This window comes from Aptenodytes patagonicus, chromosome 18 (genome assembly GCF_965638725.1).
Source record: "Aptenodytes patagonicus chromosome 18, bAptPat1.pri.cur, whole genome shotgun sequence".
Lineage (NCBI taxonomy): Eukaryota > Metazoa > Chordata > Aves > Sphenisciformes > Spheniscidae > Aptenodytes > Aptenodytes patagonicus.
The window spans coordinates 12,604,666-12,626,549 of NC_134966.1; the positions used below are offsets into that span (position 1 = coordinate 12,604,666).

Below are 21,884 nucleotides of genomic sequence, written 5' to 3' on the forward strand. Positions count from 1 at the left end.
GCCCGGGGCACGGCAACGAACAGGCCGCCCGGGCCCGGGGCCCCTCCACCCCGCGCCCGGTCTCCACTGCGCGGCCGAAGCTCCCGGCCCCGGGGCGAGGCCAGCCTCCCGCCGGCACCCGGGCTCGCAGGCGTGGCGGACGGGACCCAGGGGCTGCTGCCAGGCCGGGGCCACCGCGGGGGGGGGGGGGGTGCCGGGGGCCGACCCGACCCGACCCTCCGCTCCCGGCCCGGCGCGGCGGCGCCGAGCGGGGACGCGAGGCCTCAGCCCGCGGGTTACCATAGCAACGGAAGGGGCGGGGCCGGAGCCGCGGTCGCCCCGGCCACGTGACTGTTCGAACAGCCCAATCAGAAGTTTCTCAGCCAGGGGGCGAGGCCGGAGCGGAGCCGGGCGGGCGCGGCACCGCCTCGCGCACGCTGAGTGGCCAGCGCCGCCGCCGGCGCCCGCCCCCCGCGCGCTGCGATTGGCCGTCGCGCCCGCCGCTCCCGGCCGAGCCCGCCCCCCGCCCCTCCCTCCCCCCCCCGGGGAGCGCCGCCGCCGCTCGGCCCGGCGGGAGGGCGACCCCGCGGAGCCGGACCCGTGAGGCGGGCGGCCCCGGGCGGGGCGGCGGCGGCGGCGGCCCCGCCCGGCGGGGAGGGCCGGGGCGGGGCGGGGCGCGGGGCGGGGCGGCGCGGCGTCCCGCGGGAGGGGCGGGGCGGGGCGGCGGGGCGGGGCGCGGCGGGCTCCGCGTCCCTCTCGCGCGCGGCCGCTCTCCTCCTTCACAGGGTGACACGTCTGCGGTGAGTGAGTGGCGTTGGCAGGCTGTCAATCCCTCACCGGAGCGGCCATCAAACAACATAAAACACACACAGGCACCGGGCGGCGGGGCTCATAAATTCCAGCGGGCTGATATTTTTGCACATTGCTTTGCAGAGAGTGTGTAATTAATTTTTTTACAGTTCTTTCCCCGTTATTTCCGCTCTTTTCCTCGCACAAGTTCAAACTTTTGATTGCTGCTCTTTCACCCCCGTTGCACAGACTTGGGATCGTTTGTTATTTTTGGGGGGGGAGGGCGATTAATTTTTTTTTTTTCCCCCCTCCGTGATTGTTTTCTTGGCTTTTTTATGTTGCAGTTTGGGGGTGGGGGTGTTCGCCTGGTTTGTTGTGGGTTTTGCTGTTTGCCGCCCTCCTAACTTCTGAAGGATTGGAAAGCGAGTTTTTTGATTTTGTGGGTTTTTGGTTTTTTTTTTTTTTTTTTTAATTTTGCCTTTTTGCGAAGAAGATTTTCGGACAAGTGGGGAAAGACATAAAAAGCAACAATAAAAATAAAAAAAAAGGAAAAAAAAAAAAAGCTTTGGAGGAAGATTGTACCAGGGAAAGAAAACTGCAGAGAAACCTTATAAACTCATTTATCCAAGCCACAAATATGATGATGATGAAGGAAGATTGTAACTAAAGAAGAGAGTGATTTACTGCGCTGGGAAGGAGAAGAGAGTGGAATAAACAGCTGAGATCCGGTCAAACACAAATACTGATTTTTTTTTTTGTTGTTGTTGTTGTTGTTCTGTTTGGCTTTTTTTCTCTTTTTTTTCGTTCTTGGTGTGTGTGTGCAAGAGCGAAGTGAGGAGTCAGGAACTGAGACCGACTTCAGGAGCCGGCGGCCGACCGGCGCTCGCTCTCTCCCCGAAGCCCGGCGCTCCTCCCGCCCCGGCAGCGCGGCCCGGGCCGCGGCAGGAGGCATGGACGATCAGTCCAGGATGCTGCAGACTCTGGCCGGCGTGAACCTGGCCGGCCACTCGGTGCAGGGGGGCATGGCCCTGCCTCCTCCCCACGGACACGAAGGGGCAGACGGCGACGGCAGGAAGCAGGACATCGGCGACATCCTCCATCAGATCATGACCATCACTGACCAAAGCCTGGATGAGGCACAAGCAAAGTTGGTTTCGTCTAATTAAACCTTGTCTTTTTTTTGTGTGTGTGTGTGTGTGTGAGTGTGCGCGTGTGTGGGTTTTGTTTCTCTCCTTCCTGCTCCTCCGCGGAGACCCGATTAGAGCAACTTCTTGGTGCCGTAGGAGGAATCGCAAGCAGCCGAGGCAGAGCCAAAGTTGCTATTTAATGATTTTTTTTTTTTTTTAAATATATCGATAATAAATACATAAGTATGCGATGCTTACGCCGTCGCTCCGGTGCGCGGGGAGGCTGTGGCTGATCCCCGCCCGTTCCCGTCGGACACTGTCCGGCGGACACCGGCCTCAGAGCCGCCGTCCGTCCGTCCGTCCGTCCGCCCGTCCGTCGGTCCGTCCGTCGGGCGGCTCTGCGCTCTCCCTGGGAGTGCAACTTTTTTCCTTTCTTTCTTTTCTTGTCTCCCTGCCCCCGAAGTGGCGGCAGATGAATTACAAACCTGACAAGATATTGCTGCGGGGAGGGGGGGGGGGGGGGGGGGGGAGCCCTGGCTGTGTTAAATCACGGTAAATACAAAAAACAAAGAATGTTAACTCTGCGAGTTCCCCCCCCCCCCCCGGCAATCTCCTTAATAAATCAGTTATAATATCGCAGGACGGATCGTACCGGGGACGAGGGGGTGGGGGGGGTTGATTTATACCCCTCGGTCGGGCGGCATTTGCACAAAGATAATTCGGTATAAAAGTCGGAGGGAATGAGGGAGAGAGAGACCCGGCAGCCGCGGCTGGGCGAGGGACCCCCGACCCCGCGTCGTCCCGTCCCCTCGTCCCGTCGTCCCCGTCCCCCCCCCCCCCGCCTCCGCCCGCCAGCCCCGCGGCCCGGCGCCGGGAGCCACCGAACGGTGGCTCCCGGCGCCGGGCCGCGGGGCTGGCGGGCGGAGGGGAAGGGGGGGTAACGAGGAGACGGGGATCCTTCTCGGGGAAGGCGCCATGTTGCTGAAACGCCGCGTTAACCGCTTGTACTCTGCTCTCTTGCAGGAAACACGCACTGAACTGCCACAGGATGAAACCCGCCTTGTTCAGTGTCCTCTGCGAGATCAAGGAGAAAACAGGTAAGGGCCGCCCGCGCCGCCGCCGCCGCAGCCATCTTGATCCCTCCTTCCTTCCACCCGCCGCTGCCCGCCGAGCGGGGACGGTGCCGGCCCTCTGCCGCCCCTCACGCCGCCGGACCGGGGTGGCGGCTTGCCGCCGGCCGCGCTGCCCGGTGGGATGCCGGCCCGCCCCGCCGAACTGAGGGGTCCGCCGGCCCGTCCCGGCGGCGGCCCGGTCAGGCTGGCTCGCTGTGAAATGGCGCGATGGAGAATCCCCCGCCGCTCTCCTCACAGCTCCGGAGGTGCCCCGCTAGCGCCCGGGCTGCCTTTTTTTACCGTCAGGACACTTTGCAAAATACTTGTCAGATCTGTGTTACCTCACATCATTTTTTTTTTTTCCCCGGGATGCGCAGCGCGCAGCGGGGACGATAAACTTTCCGAGGGTGTGCGCTGCCCAGGTTTGGGGAGAGCAAAGCGGAACCCCTGTCAGCAGCGCGGGGGAAGGAGACTTCCACAGAGACCCTGAGGAATGCCAAGTGATGGATGCTTTGACCCCAGATTTGTGTAGAGTGCAGCGAAGCCCGAGTTGCTCTTGGGCGATGAGGTTTTAAACGCCACAAATTTTCATCTCGAAAGTACAAAAAATATTTTTTTTTCCTACATCAATGCAACACTGATAAACTCTGCGGTTTTTTTAGAGGCCTTTTAGGGGATTTTTTGCAATTTTTTCACCTCACTGAATTTACAATTTTTTTTTTTTAAAGAAAATTTGCAAAGTATTCTGCTTTGTATTACGAGAATAAGAACATTTATTGTGATCTGGCTTTAAAAATAATATATGCATTGGCTGGCTTTTTAGCTATATTTGATATTCAGTCACATTCCCCTTAGCAGCACGCTGAAAAAATAAAGACTATAGACGAAAACAACAAACATGAAATCATTGCAAATCTCAGCTGAGAAGCCTAAAAGTGCACAGTTCTCAGTAAATTATGGTGCTTTATGTCCAAGGGTTTCTTTGCTACCGGGGATCCACTTCAGTTTCTGCTGACAGCTAAGCACTAGGGTATTGACTGTGTTGTGAATATTAAGATTGATTCTGCTTTATATTGCATTATATTACCCGGGATAAGGGGAATGATCCCCCTTCTGCCCTCCCTCCGCATCTACCTACGTTTTGCCTCGATCAGCTCGTAACCCCTTTCCGTCCTTCTTTGCCTCGTGTTTGTTTTCTGCCTTGCCCTAAACTTTTTGCCTGTCCTGCTCCGGAGCCAGCCAAGCAACCTGCCCTCGACGTTCAGACATTTTGCAGCAGGCAGATTTCAATTAAGGAGGCAGGCGCAGGTCCTGCGATCACTTTATTTGCAGAGGGCTTAGCCTCACTGTTTTGAAAGGAAAGTATAGTCAGCCACATGTCAGAGGTGAGCTGCGAAGGAAAACCCAAGTTCTTTCAGCAGCGGGGATTGCTGGCAGAGGGTGTTTGGTGAGGCCACTGCCGTTTCGGAGGCGAGAGGGAACCTGACAAGAGACTTTGTGGTCTGAAACGTTTTGGGGTGTTTCAGTGATAACTTGTAAGTTGGGATCTTGCCTTTGTGCTGCAAGTAGTCGAGCCAAGTTTGCAAGTTCTCTCTTTTGTGAAATCGCTGAGAACCAACAAAGAGTGAAGGCGTCCGCCTGCCCAAAGGCAAGATCCTGCCAGCCCCGGCAGCACAGGAGGGACAGGATTAATGCACCGGGTGATTGATGGAGATGAATCCACACCCCCACCAAAAACTGTTCCCGGAGGGGGACCTTCACTCAGGGTCTCCCAGTTGAGACGAAATGTCTGTGTAGGCTTTAGTTAGCGTGCTAAAGCAAAGAAAATGTGAAAATAAATTCTAGCATATTTTCTGTAAGCTGTTTTCGTAGGAAACGGCTCAAACAATTCTGAACTGGAAGGGTGAATGGGCTGAGATGCAATTAAGGCAGAGGTGTCCGTGTCCCCCCCTCTGGTACTCTGCATTGTCTTGTGGTCCGAGGACTTAATATCTGCCTGCAACTGGGTCATGCGCCGGTATTTAATTCTTTTTAATCAGAACCAAAGTTTACCTTGGTGTTGGCAGTGGGAATTGCCGTGATGGCTTTATCGCTACCTTCTTCTGTGAGAAGGACGAGAGGTGAGGAGGGAGACTGTAGCCTATACATAAAGTGTAATTGCAGTCATGTCTGTTCTGAAATAAGTAATGCAATATTTAAGTCATTTTTATATTGAATTATGTATTTTTTTATATTTTAGTAGTTTTCAGTACAGTCAGCGAGGACTTTGTGAGACTGGTTGTGAGAGAACACGTAGAGGAATCCTCAGTTTAGGTAGAGCAACTCTATCCCTTTCCCGCAAGGCTTAATGAATGCATCACATTTTTAAAAGCCTCTCTCTCTGTCTCAGTTAGGGTTAGGAGCTGAAGATTTTAATTTTTTTTTTTTCCTGTGAGGTATTTACCATGTACAAAGCAAATCACTGAGCTTACTGAATTTAGCCTGACATTTCTTTTTTAACGTTTTAACATTTTAAAAAGTGCTGCACAATACATTTAAGAGCTTTACAGATATTAATAGATATGTGCATTCTTAGAGGCAACCACAAGGTAGCATGGTTTTCATAAAGAAACTGCCACTTATTTCTTTAATTAGTTCAAAGAAAAATGATACCCAAAGTTCTACTGAAGCCCCTCCAATAAAATATAAAGATAATCAAGTGAGAGCCTATTGACTCCTTTTTGTTGTGTTTTACCCATTCTCTGAGGTGTCGCTTGGAAGTGTTAAAGTTGCATTCTTGACGCGCGCTCACATCTGTTGCATAGCTGTGTACATACAGTCTGTCTCCTTACGCGCCTACCAGTAGGAATCAAAAAGTGATTTGCGCCTTTGTTTTTTTTAATAGCTCTTTTTTACTGACTAAAAATCCTTCAGATTTGTAATTTGATTAAGCCTCCATTAGGACGTTGCTATACCTGAGGTACTGGTTATTCTCATGGAGATAGGAATGAAAATATATTAATTCCTACAGTCTTAAAATGGTTAGGGAGTTGCAATCATTTCCCAGTGGAATGACATATTATTAGGTCCTGGACTGTGTTGATAGATGATTTGGTTTTTTGTCTTTAAAAGTAATTTGTATAGATAGGAACGCGTTTGTAAAAATGTCTGAATGCATGTGCGTATATGCGTACACGTATACATTTATTTATTTATTTCTGTAAGTCCAACAGAAACAATGATAGCTGCCAACCAAACCCTAATTTACTGTCACCACAAACCCTAAATAGCATTCATTTACTAGTAAAGCCTAATGGCATACATGATGGTTTGCCAGATTTGTGGCCTTTGTGAGGCTTATAAGCAGGACTGACTTGGGAAGATCATAAAACTTAATGAACTTCTCGACTGCAGGAGGTGTCCGCAGGGGAAGAGAAAGGCCTGCTTGGCTGGTTGGGCTGGTTGAACTATTTTTTATGTCTAAAGAGAGAGGAGGAAAATGTCCATTAAGAACGTTCTCCCCTTGTACAGAATTTTGTTTTAAAGAATGAAAAAAAAGAAAAGATAGGAAAACCAGACAAACAGTGACGTTAACCACGGGGTTAATTTCTTGCTCTTCGCCATGTAAGCTAAAACCTTTATTTTTATTGCTACAACTGCAAATAGCCATACGATGCCATTCCGATGATTAAAGGGCTGCATCGTGCCCCTACTTGCTGCAAAGCTCCTTATTGATGAAAATGGCCCAACTCTTTTAGGAACGCCCCTTGTCAATATGCTGCAAAATCTGTAAACCGCCTGTTAGGTAACCGTTTGAGAAGGACTTGCTTTTTGCCTTGTCTGCTAGCAGAATTTGAAAACGTTAACCCCTTTCTTCACTGTGGTTATTTAAAAATCGGATCACAGGACTCTTCCCTTGCATTACACAAATTTCAACTTTTCAGTGTTTGTAAACTATCATTTAGTGCCAACAACTTGCAATAATATATAATGATACGCAATCCTAGCAATCCTGTCTGAACATTAAAGGATTCAAATGGCACAATGAAACAGCACTGATAGCATACATATATAATCTGTGTATGTATGTGCGTATGTATGTTAGCTGTTTTCTAAATACCAGCTGTGATGTTATTGTTATTCAGTTTAGCTATTTAAAATATTTATGTGCAGTCCTGGTGTTTTTTTTCAAGCTGCTAAATACATATTTTTTATTTACCCTGACTACATAAGGAAGTAAGCATTGTGTATTTATGTGCGTACGTCTTTTCTTCAGTTTAAATTGTTTAGCTTTTGTTTCCTTTCTCATGCTTCAGTATCCAAGATTTTTCACTGAACCATTGGTTATACTTTTGAATGTTGGTTTTTTTTTTAATTGTCAGCAAATGTATTACAAATGATGACGTGCAGTAGAATGTTAGCTCATTTACACTGTCCTTATGGCAATGACATTGCTTTTCTTCATAAATGTCCTACTAGGAAAAAATAAATTGAATAAAGTATCTTGATTGTCATTTGGTCATCTGTTTCAAACACATTCATTATCAAAATTCTATTTCTTTGGTGGATTTCTAACGGGGTGCTTCCCTGATTAAGAAAACAGGCTGCTTTGGTGATTATTTTCATTAGAGAAATTCACGATACTTTGTCTTACAGAACCTGTAACTACACCGTACCTTTAGACCTTACCATTGTTAGTGCTCCTTGCTATATTTAAATAACAATCTTCATGTTGATTACCAGGATCAGTGTTTCCAGATCTTCCCCCCCCCGCCCCCCCCTCCATAGAGGATAAATTTGGACCTACTTGTCAATACTAATTTAACTAGGAGCAGGGATTTATTTTATTTTATAGCTATTTTTCATGTCCTTCATTTTATTTTTGAATTTGACACATTTGCTTGCTTATCTGAAAATACTAAATTATATGAGTTACTGTGTGGTGTATTTTAGGATGCTTGTTGTAAGTTAAGGAATTTTTGCGTTCAGAGATAAATTATTATAATAGCATGTAGTGAATGCAAAAGAGTCCTTTTTTTTTTTTTACAGGATTTAACACATTCATCAAGCTCTATTCCTACAGCTTTCAATGAAAAAGTTGTGATATGGATATTATGCTGTCTTTTTTCAATTTAAATATTGATTTGTGTGAAACATTAATATAATGATATTTGCAGTCTACCGTAGACAAATATAAGCAGAATTAGGCATACTAAATTGTTACAAATGTAACGCAGTATTTAAATACATATGAAGGCTATATTAATGATTATATGGTAGAGCGTGAGAGAGTCTGGTTTGTATCTGTCCTCAATTTTTAGACTGTTTTTCAATTCCTTGCACATCATGCATATGATGGTTCGATGAATATTTTTATGAATAGCAGGAGTGAATACTGAATCTGTGTACTAGTGAGTCCAAATCAGCGGAGCCCCGAGCGGAGTTTTCCCGTCCTGGTATCACCGGTAGAATTACATGTAGCTGTTTGTAGTCCATGAATTGACACCCTGAGAAGAATGCTTTGTTTGTTTTCTCAGCAGTCATGTTTAATGCTATTCGCTTATCAAGGTGATCAGCATGGTTCAGATAACACATGCCTGACACAGCCTGCCTTTTTTCACCATCATGTTGACCTTTTGTCACATTTGCTTTTCTCTGGTAGGCAATTCATGTCTTTAAGTATGAATGGAGTAAATAATTCACATCAATATTTAATATAAATTATTAAAGTTTCTGTCAGCTCTTATAGTTCATGCTTTTATAAAGTTGGAGTAGTTCATCAGCCAAACAGATGAATTGTGCTTCTCAGCTGGACATTAGAGCTCCTCCATAATGCTGTCTTTACAGTGGAAGTAAACAGGGAATTAAATATGAAAGGAAATGAAGCCTGGTACTTGAACTCTATATATTTTTCAATAACGCACATTCTTTAGGAAGAATATCCATCGTAATGTATTTTGTTATTCCCATACTTTTTTTTTCCCTTCATGTTGCAAACAGAAATATAGAAAACCCCCCTGACCCCGGCATTTTCTTCTACTCTTTGTTATTAGCCTTCCATTAGTGCTCCAGCTCCCTTCTTGGGTTTAGGGTGGGTGTACTAGTCTTGGGGTTTTTTGTTTTGGTTTTTTTTTTCCCCCTTAATGTTCTTTTTCTGTTTTCAAAGATTGATGGGGAGCATTAAGATGATGAAGTTTCAGGGTTTTTTAGTCCATGTTTTTAAATCATAGTTTGTATTTTGCAAAGTGACCTGTGATTGAAAGCAGATTCTGAAAATATTTTTTAAAGAAGAAATGGTCTGATGTCTGATTGTAACAGCTATAACATACTTACTGCTTCAAGAATTAGATAAAAATAGCATGTTTTGCATAAAAGCATATAGTAAAAATCATTATGCACTTCAATTTTACTCTATTTTAGGTATTTTACTTTAAATTCTTTTGTTAACGATCAGTTCAATGCATGTTGCACAGTCATATGAACTTGTAACAATATATGAATCACTGAATATCACGCGTCCTACAAATCAATCACTTGGAAAGGGGGGTGGTTTTGTATCATGTGTTTACAGGTCAAAACCCTTTGCTATATTTAAGTCATGCATCAACATTTAAAGCTAATCTCTCATTCCTCATTGTCCAGCAGGTGGCTTTTTCATATATTATTTAATTTTTAATTATTTATTGTAAGTGGAGAATGGAATTTAATAATATTATCCCGATTGCTTTTTTTAGAACAACAACGTTTTTTCAGTATATCCTGTTGTATATGATAGGGTCAATGAAAGCATCTAGAGATCTTCAAGTATACAATCTAAATTAAGATTCTAAACAGGCATTACAGATGCTGGTAACTTTGGCAATTATCATTTTGTTTGGTGAACAGTAGTAAAACAGTGTGCGGTAAAAGTGTTTAGAGAGAGAGGATAAATAAATTGAACAGTTTTGCAATGCAAAGTGGTTTGTGGTGTTTTTGAGGATTTCTTGGCTCTTGCTTAACTGCTATTGTGAAGCCTGGAGCAGATTTTCCCATTGCTAATGCCCTAGAAGTATTAATTCACTTTGATATGCTAATTAGAGGGCATTATGCAAGAAATGAGATTAAGTGGCAGCATGAAGCCATTTGCCTGTCAGTAAATTGAGAGCTTTAGCATCAGGAGGAGCTTTGTTTTTTCTGAGTTTCTCTTGGTTTTGCATATAAATAAAATTGATTGAAAGGTCTAGAGAAGCTTCTAGAACATTGGTGGTTCTTTTTCTCCTTCTATGATTATTTAAACTTCATGTTAAAGCCTTTCTCTGAATATTAATTGATCTAATGGGAGATACTGAACATGAAGAATTTCATTGTATTCTCAGTTACTGTATCTTAACAAAAGGAAAGTATTAGAATTCTTTGTGTCATCTGATTTTTGTGGTATTATTTTAGATATATCTTACAGCTTTGTATTATAACCTCTCTGCCTGCTAACCGCTCCTGTGCTGAGAACTCTTATCTGCGTGGAGGTATTTTTGCCGGTTCTGCTGGTTTTGGGATTGGGATAATGAGGGCCCGACCAGCTGAAGTCAAATGGTCGGCTCGGATTCCTGGCCGATGGGGCCTTGGACATTTATCACCCCCACTCACTCACAGCATTTCCCATCATTTCTTATGTAAATCACACGTATATTTTCCTTCATTTAGGAAGGAAGGGTTGTAATATTGACCATAGATTTTATTCAACTGCCAGAAACTGTGTTAAAGTAACATTAAGGGATTGACTTACAGCCATAAGAGCGAGGAAATTTGGAGTTAATAGTTAAACTCTGCCCTTAACTCAACTCATTGAACCTATTTATTAGAGCATATATGATACGTAAGATCACTGTGCTGAGACCTCTGCAGTATTAGGACGCTCAGGATGACTCAAAGACGAGAGTTTCTAATTTAGTTCAAATTTTCCTGGTGGTTTTTTTTTGTGTGTGTGTGTGGTTTTTATTCAGCCTCGGAGTTTCTTTACTACAGTTTTGTGGTTAGTTTTTTTTTTATAATACTGTTTAAAAAAATATCAGAGAAGTAATTCTGGAAATTGAACAAAAATTTATCAAAAAATAAAACCAAAACGAAACCGACCTAAGCCTCTCTAGTCCTCTTTGCCTGAGTGCCTGTAGAATGTTTGCTGTTTGCGTGCCCATCTCCTCCACAGATCGTTGTCACCAAGTCAATCAGGGGAGTAGTGCTAGAGTGACAGTGCTTGTTATGAGCCCCAATAGTTATTTAAAAGAAAGGAAAACGGATAAAAAAAATGCCCCAGAGCTCCGTGCGGGGGCTGTTCATGCTAGATGCACATGGTGTCCCTGATCCTGGCAGCTGAAGTCTATCACTGTTGGGAAATTTTTAACATGAACCACGTAAGACACAAACCACCGCGGTTTCCCCGAAGCCACAGGGGTTTTCACGTCAGCGCAGGACAACTGGCATGTGCGCGGCGGGTCCCTGCCCGCTCTCCCCGGCCCTCGGCAGCCACGGGAGCTGCGAGCCCTCTCCATCCACCCTCCCTGCTCTTCATCAACGAAGAGTCCGTAACGCGGTTTTCATTTAAAGCATGATGTCCCTGGTTCTCCTTAGTTCCCAAGAGCTCCTGAACCGGTTGGCCCAAAGAATCCGATCAGGAGTTTATAACCCGAAAACTTTAGTTACCATAGTGAACCATTTTGATACTGGGAAGAACAAACAGCACCCAAAACTGCGAAATCAGTTCTTCTCACAGAAAGCAAAAGAAAGCATCGCTGGTCTCCAGCTGCTAATTCTGAGTTTCAAATTCTTGAACAAAAGAACTTGATAATGAAAATGTTCTGTGGCCAACCTTAACTTTCTCAGTACCAGTAGTCCCCCGACGGCGTTGTTTTGGGAGGAGAGGGTGCTGGAGATGAAAGCCTGGCATTTCTGGGTTTGTCTCCTGATGCTGCTGTTGACTTGAGAAGAAAAAACCTTCCTCCCACTCAAGTGAGGAGGGATGTGGTGACCTCGGCAGGAGCAAACCCGGGGCTCGGCCGCCGCCTCACTGAAGTGAATGCAAGAGCTCACTTTTCTTATCCTTAAAATGGGAATATTACCAATCAGATTTTTTTGTGAAGACTGTTAAGTTGGTGCTATGTGTTGAAAAGGAATAATTTTATCAAATATGTGGTATAATTAAAATTGTTACATAAGAAGTAATCTATTAGTGCTATTTACAGTATCCACTTTATTCCAATCGCGGTGAGCCTAAGTGGAGTCTTACCTCCTGGAGATGAAGAGATTAGGCTTTCCTTAGACGTCTACTTTTCTTGGCTTTAATTAGGAATGTTTGTTTTTTTAATTCATGGTTAGACCTCTAGCAAAAGGGTATCAGGGTTTTCTGACTTGGTAGTTTGCTTGGTACAGAAAGAGACCGTTCGCTCACCGTAGATGGGGATCACTGCTTTTCTTTAGTGATAGCTGTTCACAGGCAGGATGGCACACTTGAAAGAGTATTTAAAGCATGCTTTCATATATTTGTTGATTAAAGAAGGAAGTGTGCTTTTAGTGAGGTTTGTAATTACACAACACCCAAATGTTTGCTTATTTTCTTTCATGTGAGATCCTGGTAGCATGATTAACTGTCACTAGTAAGAACAAGTTACAGTAGATTGTGCAATGATTCTTATTTGACTTCAAGGATGTATTTATTACCATTTTTGAACAAATTATACTAACATGAAAAGTTGTGGAAATGATTGTGCACTAGATAAGGTGATACATTACAGGAGTGGTTGGGTTTATGGAGCTTTATGCCGAGGTTTTCTCAGAAATTATAGCACAGTCCTGTCACTATAAAACCCGGTGATACAGTTGGTAATAACATGCAGTGGAGGTATTTTTAGGATTTCACTTGTTATTCAAATAGAGTGGGAACTATCAGTTTTTCTACCTCGTATTTCTTTCCTTTGTTGCACTGGGTGAAGAGGGAAGAGGGGAAAGAAAGCCTGAGGATGGCAGAGCGGGTGTGGGGTACCGCAGCCCTGCCAGGTCCTGCCGCTGCCACCGGCTCTGGGGCCGCGGGGCTGCCGAGGTTTTGGCACGGCTGGCGGCTCCCTGGGCGCCCGGCGCTCGCGCGGGACGGCAGGGGGAATTTTGCCTTCCATAGGCAGCTGAGGATTTTTTTTGTGAATTATTTCTTACTTCCTCTCCACTTGTTAGGGCAGTGACATGACATCGATATGGAGCTTGGGAACTTATTGACTTGTTGGTTCTTGACCTTTTGGCTGTGACCAAGTATAGAAATTGAATGTCTGAAAATTAAATGATAGACTCTATGTACATAAATTCTTGGATGTCAGTGTATTACATGAACTAATTTCGGTTTACCTAAATTTATGGCATTTTGTGTTCAATAAAGGAAATATTTCTTCCTTTCAATATACTGAGAGTCTAATAATATTGTAGTTGCTAGCACTAAACAAATCAATTTCCTTTTACTGACTGATTATCATAACAGCTGCTGTTTAATCACTGTGATTGTTATGTAACTTTTAAATCTCTAATATTTTGGAGAGGAACAAGCAGCATCGTCTTGCTGCGTAACGACGTGATGTCATTGGTGCTGAACCGTACGACTGCATTTTGTGGGGCTCCAGACTGGAGTTCTTATTTAGTTTAGTAATATTTAATGGACTATGAGCACTTGCTGAGCAAACTGCCTACTTGACAGGAGACCCGGAATAACACACAGTCCGCGTCTTGTTTTCCCTGAGACAAAAAATGGGCATTTGTTTTTCTGCCCTAAAAACGTAGCACGGTGGGGCCTGACGAAAATGCCATCCATTGGCCTCTAATGTCCGATGAAATTAGCTTATTGCTCTGCAAGTGCAAACAGGGAGAGCGGCGATCCCGGCTTTGTAGCTGAGAGCGAGACTCAGGCCTCCCGAACGGGGTGACAGAGCTGGGAATATTGTTCTCTCCGAGTGCCGCAATAAGGCTGTGGTCAGCACTAATGTAAATATTTGTACAACAACCATGTTCTACAGACGCCGATTTAATGGTAAAAATCTGCCCTGAACGCCTGGGTAAATATATGCTGAAGAACAGAAGCCTATTCACTGAAGAAACAATTGACTTTAGCTTCTTTGTTGTTAAAGTGGCCCCCAGTGATCCGCTGCGAGGACCAGATAGCGGCGGAGCGCGGCTGCTGGCGGGCTGGCGGCTCCCTGGCAGTGCCCGGCGCTGCCGGCGCGGGCGCGAGGGACGGCCGGGGCGCGGGGAGCCGGCATCGCCGCCCCGCTCCTCTCTGCACACGGGAAGGGGAACTTGTCAATGGAAGAAAAAGAACTGTAATCGCACATTTACATATGCTCCTAATTGTTGATTTGGGGATTTTCTATGAATATAGCTTCACAAAACAGATGCTGTTTAAGAAAAGGGGGAACATAATTTTGTGGGCAATGAATTAAGTGTTTTTGTGGCCCTCTCATCCGTAGCTAGGAGCAGTTTGTGGACCGCGTCTGTGAACGCCGCTCATAATTGTTTTTCACACATAAGTTATGCAAATGAGCTTTTATGGCAACTGGCATAACAATTAGCATCCTCCAGCAATATTTTAGCAGGTTAATTGCAAAATTTCTAAATTGTACATCTGACTTGTTAATTAGGCATGACAGAGGTGGTAAAATAGTTATCTTCAGGCAGTGGCAGCCAGGAGCTGCTTGAAATGCAAAGAGCAACGATTGATTGGATTTGAGGGTTACAATTGTGGGAGCACTGCTGTTGTCAAGTGCCGCTGAGCAGCTCTGCTCCATCGGCTGCCTCAGAGCAAGAACCACGTCGTTGCTGAGAGGATCCTGCCATTTACAAATCTGCTTTATTTAACTCTGAAACTCTCCAAATCCCGTCTGTGGGAAGCGCCCAGCTCCTGCCTGTTCCTCCATCTCGGGCCCACGTGAAGGGGCAAACCATGGACCTGAAGTCGTAATTTTGATTTTATTTACAAATATGCCTGAAAGTTTAGCTGCTGGCACGGATCAACAAATACTTTTTTTTTTTTTTTTTTTAGCCCTGGTAAAAATGCTGTTACCTATCCCCACACATTTGCTCAGAATTCTGCCTTACTTTCCTTAAATCTCAACCTTTGCTGCCCGATATTTTAATATGATGTTGATTACATTTTACAAGCTTTACTTACTCAGCTTATTTCTCTTAAATCCTTGCTTTCAAATATCTTTGTGTGTCTTATAATATTAATCGTATTAAAATACAAAAAAACATGATATTTGCAATAATCCCTTTTTAGGCTCTCAGAGGTATGTCTGAATGATTAAAAAAAGATTGTAACGTGAAAGTCTTCATACTGGTAATGTGTTCAAAACATTTTTCCACCAGTACTGCCTATAACAGATAATAATGTACTCCAGCAGAGGTACAGTCTGTTTTAATCATACTAACACAATTTTCCATGCCAGTGTGTTATAAACACATTTTGCTCTCTTTGACTGCTGATTTTGGTACAAAATTCAGATTTCTGGGCTATTTTAATATATAATAAGTTAAAGGATGATAACAAACAGAAAAAAAAACCATACCACTGAACAAGTACCTTTGGGAGACAGAGAAGTCATCTAGCATGCCTGAAAGCTTTGTTTGGTTGTACCATTTGTCTTTAGTTTGCTCGTGGACTGTGTATTTTGTGGCTTAAATAAAGTCAATCAAATTCTAGTACATGTGTAGTACCTGTAAGTGAAAAGAAAATCAGCTTAAGCACATGTGAAATTTCATGTCCTCTTTTTTCTCTATATGCATTCTCTTGATTTAATCACATGGTTTTTAAAATTGGGATGTTATATTTTCATTTAAAAAGTAAATGTTCCTGCATGCATAACTGTTCTAATATTTTACATTTTCTTGTGACATGTGTATATGGAGTAAGTGCCATTTATGATATGTTGTCATCAATAATTTTGTCACAGAGAATAAAAGCCTTTAAACTCATCCACCCACTGGAACGTTTTATCATATTTATTTTAAGAGATATGAAATTAGCAGAACAATTGAGCTCTTTGTATGTGGGAGATGCAAATGTAACTGAATATTTACCTTTAATGAAGGACAGCATAAATATCTCAGTATCAATAAATTATATGCGGTAGCAGAATATTCCATAGACACCTAATAAATAGTTCCTTCTTTCCCCTAGATTCCTGAACCACATTATCTTTTAGGATAGTTTAATTTACAACTCACAGTGAAATTAAATATTGGTTAACTTTTTGAAATGATCTACTGCAATTGGAAAATACTGGGTTTTGACTAGAAGTAAACCACGTTTCCAAATCATTACATTTCCTGATTAAATGCTCACTTACTGTATTCAACAGTTTAAGGAAGAGTTTACTACAGTAATGCTCCAGTAGATAGTATTTGGAATGGCGTAACCATTTTAATGAGGTTCATCGAGAGAGATTTCAGCAGGGAACATTTCAGGTGTGTTACGGCTTTTGTCTTGTCACAATGCATGTCTCTATAACATCAGAGAAGTTACAGAGCAGCACTCATCTCATTTAAGACAATAAGAAACTCCGTAATAAGTGTGAGCAGGGAAGGGCTGTACAAGATAGCATTGTGTGTTCTTGTGTTTTAGCAAGCTTGGTAAGTAAATAGACGCCACGGTTTAAATGTACATCACATTTTAACTGTCCTAATATTGATCATCCTATAGAGGAATTATATTGAAGTCTACCAGTTATTAGTGTAAAGAGGGTCAGATGCAGAGACTGGTACAAAGCAAGTGCTCTCATGGTAATGATGCTGCTATTTATAGATCCCCATTTCATTAGTTGCAGAGTTTCAGGGAAGAGATTTTCTCTAGGGGAAATGGATACTTGAAGTTCATTTTCTTCCTGATGCACATTAAGGCAGGAACGTGAACAACCTTCAGTATAGGACACACGATTACAAGATTTTGTTTGACCATTTTCCCTAAATATACCTGTAGTTGTGTATAGTGTAGAGGTAAAATTGCTAACTGAATTCCAGCCGAGCTTCATTTCCAAATGCCTTTCACAATTTTTTTGTCATGAGAAGGATTATTTTTTTTTTCCCCCTAAAGGAATTTTATTTTTAAAGGGTGTCACGCCAGTAAACTGAGTAGTATTAAAATGTTTTGCTTTATAAAGCTAACACATCTGGCTCACCTGACTTAAAGCAGTCTTGCCACAGCTGTCATGCACTACGGTGTATTTACTTAGAGTACCTAAGAAGTACAGTCTCAGTTAATCAAAACAGGACTGTGTTTTCTGATATTTACTAATAAATACGAAAATTTCTTTGAGTGTCTGAAAACTCAATTGTTTAAACATACTTAGTTCCCTCCTGTGAAATTCAGATAATCAAAGCTCCATATAATTTTTGTGTGCCTGTATTTCTAGCGCTTTCCTTCTTGGAATTCTTGACATCTTGAGTTATTTTTTTTTTCCTTTAAGAGAATATTTACTTAGTTAGTATTCACTTAATTAGAACTGACTGTTTAATGTTTTCTGGGAGGGTATTTATGGTATTTTCTTTGCCATATTTGCATTCCAGAAATTAAGTCCCCATGCCATTATTCGGCAGGGCTTTCATACATTAGAATGATGAATTGAAAGCAGAAATGGGAAAAAGACTGCAATGCAATGAAAATTTAATCAGCGTCTTCTGCTGCTTTAATAAGGCAAATAATTCTTATTGGCCGCTGCGTTAAGGTTTCTAATATTTAATTCATAACAAACCTTGCATTATTCTGCAGCAGCATCGACAGCTCCACTTTGCTGCCTGCCAACAGGCAACCATAAAAACTTAAAAGCAGATGTAAATGTCTAAAACAAGGAGAATGATTGGATCTAAAGCGGTCAGAAAAAATCAACAATATTGCCAGAGAGTTTGAAAAATCTTTACACACACTTTAGCAATGTACAAATGATATTAATTAAACTCATTAGATGTGTTGATTTTAAGGATTTGAGGTAACTTTTTTGAAATGCGCAATTTTTTTAGTTCCTGCAGGCCCCCAAACGAAAACTGATGCAATACCAGCAGTGCAAGGATGCTTATCGCTAGTCAGCTTGAATGATATTATAATTCTGGAAGATTCAGTTAATTTTCATATTTAGGGTGTTTGTTATATTGCAATGGTAAAATTGTTGTCATTTGTCTTACGTGTGCGTCTAATGCTGGAATTAAGCAAAAGAACAAGAGCTCGTCCTCCTAGTACTATTTCAGCTCTCTCTTCCCAACAGTAATGTTAATTGATTAAAAAATACCGCGCTAGGAAAAGCCTGTGTTAGTTTTTAAATCTCGTCCTAAAGCCTTTTTATATCCGGGAAGGCTATTTGGAAAGTGACGGTGAAATCCTCTGCACCGAATTTTGCGCTGGAGATCTAAAAAAATGTGCCAGGGTGCCGCGAAGATGAAATGTAAACATGCTGTATAATTCCCGGGGATGTGGCAGGGTGTTTTTGTAGTGCGAGGCAACAGCGAATGGCAACCTGCCAATGCTAGGTGCAAGCTCTTGTTACAGAGAAGGGTTGCGCCTGTTCTCATTTCTTCTTGAAATGGCTTAATTGGTGTCAGCACCCCAGGGATAAAGGCCTCTAACACTGAAATCCACACGATTCACCCTGTCTCTGCTCAGTGTAGGGAAACTGGTAACAACTGGTGGTGAATGAGGAGTGAACGGTGCTGTAACAATACTCGATGATGTTTGGGATGACAGAAATTAATACGCACTTGCTTGAAGAAAGCAATGATTAATGGCAGTGAGCAAGGGAATGCTGTCCCTCCTTTAACTCCACTTTGATGGGGATTGAAAAGCAAAAGGCTGTTTTCATTCTCTCTCGAAAGCAGAGGTCACCCAGAGTACATTACAGCAATTTTTCCTCTCTGTTTTTTATTTCATAAATATTATGATAAGCATAGATTAGATAGATTTTTTCACGGAGGCTTAAAAGGATATTTTATGTCTGTTTGCTGTTTGTGCTCAACAAAGAAATCGGATTTCTTCTGTTTACATGTTAGATCATTTTACTTTGCAGTGGAATAATTAGTATAATTAAGAATTTTAAAAGCTCACCATCCTGTTAGTTTTTCTCAGGTTTTTACAGATGGAATTTCATGGTCTTCATTTCCAAAGTGCTGACAGGTCAGAATGAGGCAAGGAGTGTTGCCGAGAAAAGAAAAAAAAAAGGCTAAAAATCCAAGATTCCTCATTGAATTTTTGATGTAAATATGTTTTGCAAGATCCTCGCACTTGTCAGCGGCTTTCTAAGCTATTTGATAAAGAATCTTTATTCTACAAGAAGACTGAAATAACACAACAGTGCTTTGGATAATGAATTCTTCATCTAAGCAGAACTTTAAAACAAAGTACAATGTTGGCATTTTTTTCTTTGAGTGAGAAGGCTGATACATCTTTGGGATCCGACAGGAAGACATAAATTAATAGAGTTCTGGAGATCAGTTTCTCATTAATAATCCATTTTGTCATGGTTCTTGGCATTGTCAGCCTAGTAGCTGGTTCATATTTTGCTAAAGGATAAAAGCACACGATGTCTTAAGGCACAACATAAGGAGAAGGAGTTTATCATCTTTTGGAAAAACTATCTCTGAAAAAATAGATTGTTTTGCAGGAAATAAATGTCAATTTTGAGTTTTATGCATTTTTAATCTTCAAACAGGTTTTTTAACGTATACAGTTGCAAAAATAGAATCCTGAGTTGGAAGAAGTTGTTTGCAACAGCCATTGCTTTGCCTTTGTTTTCTCCTCTGTTTTGGGCTCTGATTTTTTAGACATTGCAATGGATCCCAGACCTTTAATACTGCCTTTTTAGACTCTGTGGCAGATTGTGTCCAGTTTTAAAGGTATAATTGAAAAAACCTGATGCTGCTTCTTTTGGACGGGTAAACATAAAACCTTTGTTACATTCGCACTTTCCCAGAAATGTGGGACATACTCGACAAACCAAAGTGTATTTCCCCAGTATTTTCAAAATGGAAAAGGTTGCTTTTTCATGAGTATGACGACATAAATTGGAGTCATTTACCCTTCGGAAGTCTTAAATTTGGTGTTTTATATATCTTAAGGTAGTGACAGCCTGGCAAACAGTGTAACTGCTTAAAAAGTGTTTGGCTTGTGCTGTCATCCCAAGTAAGGAAGAATGGAGATATGATTTAGTTGCATGCCCTTTATTTTATATACTGAAGAGTGACATAATGCAGATCTCTTCGGGAACTTGTGATGCATTTGGGAAGGATAAAGGGGAGGAAAAAAAGACGACACTAGCCCAGATAGATAGCTTAGTTGTAAGATTTAACTGGGCTCAGTTAGTTATAATTTAATCAAAGGTAAATGGTCTACTAAAGAAGGCATAGAGGGAGGGAGGGAGAGGTTCTGGGGAGAGGGCTGAAGGGAGCTGGGATCCTGCTAAGGTTGTAGTTGGGATTACCGAAAAGGAAGCCCTGTGTGTCAGGAGTACACTGCTGACCAAAACTGGCCCGTGGTGGAGCATCTCTGAGCAGGATGGGCTGCAGCGGCACCCTTGTCAGCATGTTGTTTGGCAGAGAGAGTTGTGGTGGGGGAAGAGAGAGTCACTGGTGTAACTAGAGGAGCCCCAGCCGGGCACGTGGGTGTACGCGGCATAAAGCCTCTCTGGTGCGGGTCCCTCCGACCGGCAGGTCACAGGTGAGAGATACGTGCCAGGGTCCCAAGTGATTGACATATAAACATGTTGCTTCATTTTGATGATCTTTCGACCTCCACGAGCTTAATATTCACTCTTAAGGAAGGAGCAGATCAGATAAAACCGTTGATGCATCTTCTCCGCGGTTTACTGGGTGGGTGGATCAGAGGTGCCGTCTGTCCTGGGCAAGAGCTGATGGAGGAGGCAGCAGCATTTGACACTTGCCGTGGCTAGAAGCATGGTGTTTACTTCATCAGCAGGAATATACAACCGTTTACAGCTTGCTTTTTTGTCTGAAAACAGGGAAGGTTTGAATTATGAAGATTTAGAACATGCTTCCTTACACGGAGTTGCAAAGGACATTTGTCTCAGCACATTGTAGTGAAATTTTAAAGAGCAGGTTTTGACAGGAGACATTTTGCTGACACAGAATATTTTGTTCACTTCTGACTCTCAAATAAGTGCTACTTCTGTCATAATGATTGATTTATATTCGTTTTAGACCATACATTTTACACCCTCTCTTTTAGTGCTTATGGCTACACAGCTTCAGAATAGCACAGTTTTAAAACTGTTATGAGCATGGCATCACATTTCACATTCCACTAATAAAAAAAAATTGATTGTAACGGGTTGTAGGTGTTTTGTGGTATGCTATATTTAGAATAAAATGCTAATTTTTATTATCTCCTGGAAAAATAAAAGTTTAAAATGAAGATTCCTGTTAAAAAATTGGTACAGAGTTGTAATTTAAATTATTCCTAATAACAGAGCCTCAAAAGGCCCAGTGACCTGCAGAATGCTGTTCCCATGGCTCTTCTTATAGGTGCTATGAAATTAAGTGCTGAGCATCTTTACCATCCCCTGTGGTGTGCTGTGAGCTGCTGGCACTCGGAAGCGCTGGGCTCCTCCCGGGTCCAGATCTGGCCCTTTGTCACCTCTGGAAATCTCAGCCTGGGCAGGCGGTTGCTCTGCATTTACATTAACCCAGTTCCTTCCCTTCATATGCCGGACAAGAGTCTTAGCACATTTCAGTCTATAAATACTTCAGGGGAAAAAAGCACTGAAGCCTTTGCTCTAAGTTTTGTTTGAAACATATTCTCCAGGTAGCAGAATCGTTCTCATTAGAGCGGGACCCTCGTTTGGGCGCGGTGGTTTGAGGCAGAGGGGGCTGGTTTGTGTTCAAGCGTGTTTCAGAG

At 42.9% G+C, this 21,884-nt stretch overlaps 1 protein-coding gene across 2 annotated transcripts in view; it reads left to right on the forward strand.

The window, feature by feature from the left end:
* The first annotated feature begins 743 nt into the window (after nt 1-743).
* PBX3 (PBX homeobox 3) overlaps nt 744-21,884 on the forward strand; it is a 116,875-nt gene continuing 95,734 nt past the window's right edge. For both annotated transcript variants that reach the window (XM_076355095.1, XM_076355096.1), the window contains exons 1-2: nt 744-1,915; nt 2,919-2,992. In XM_076355095.1, coding sequence (XP_076211210.1) covers nt 1,719-1,915; nt 2,919-2,992 — 271 coding nt within the window. In that variant the 5' untranslated portion in view covers nt 744-1,718. The remainder of the gene's footprint in view (nt 1,916-2,918; nt 2,993-21,884) is intronic.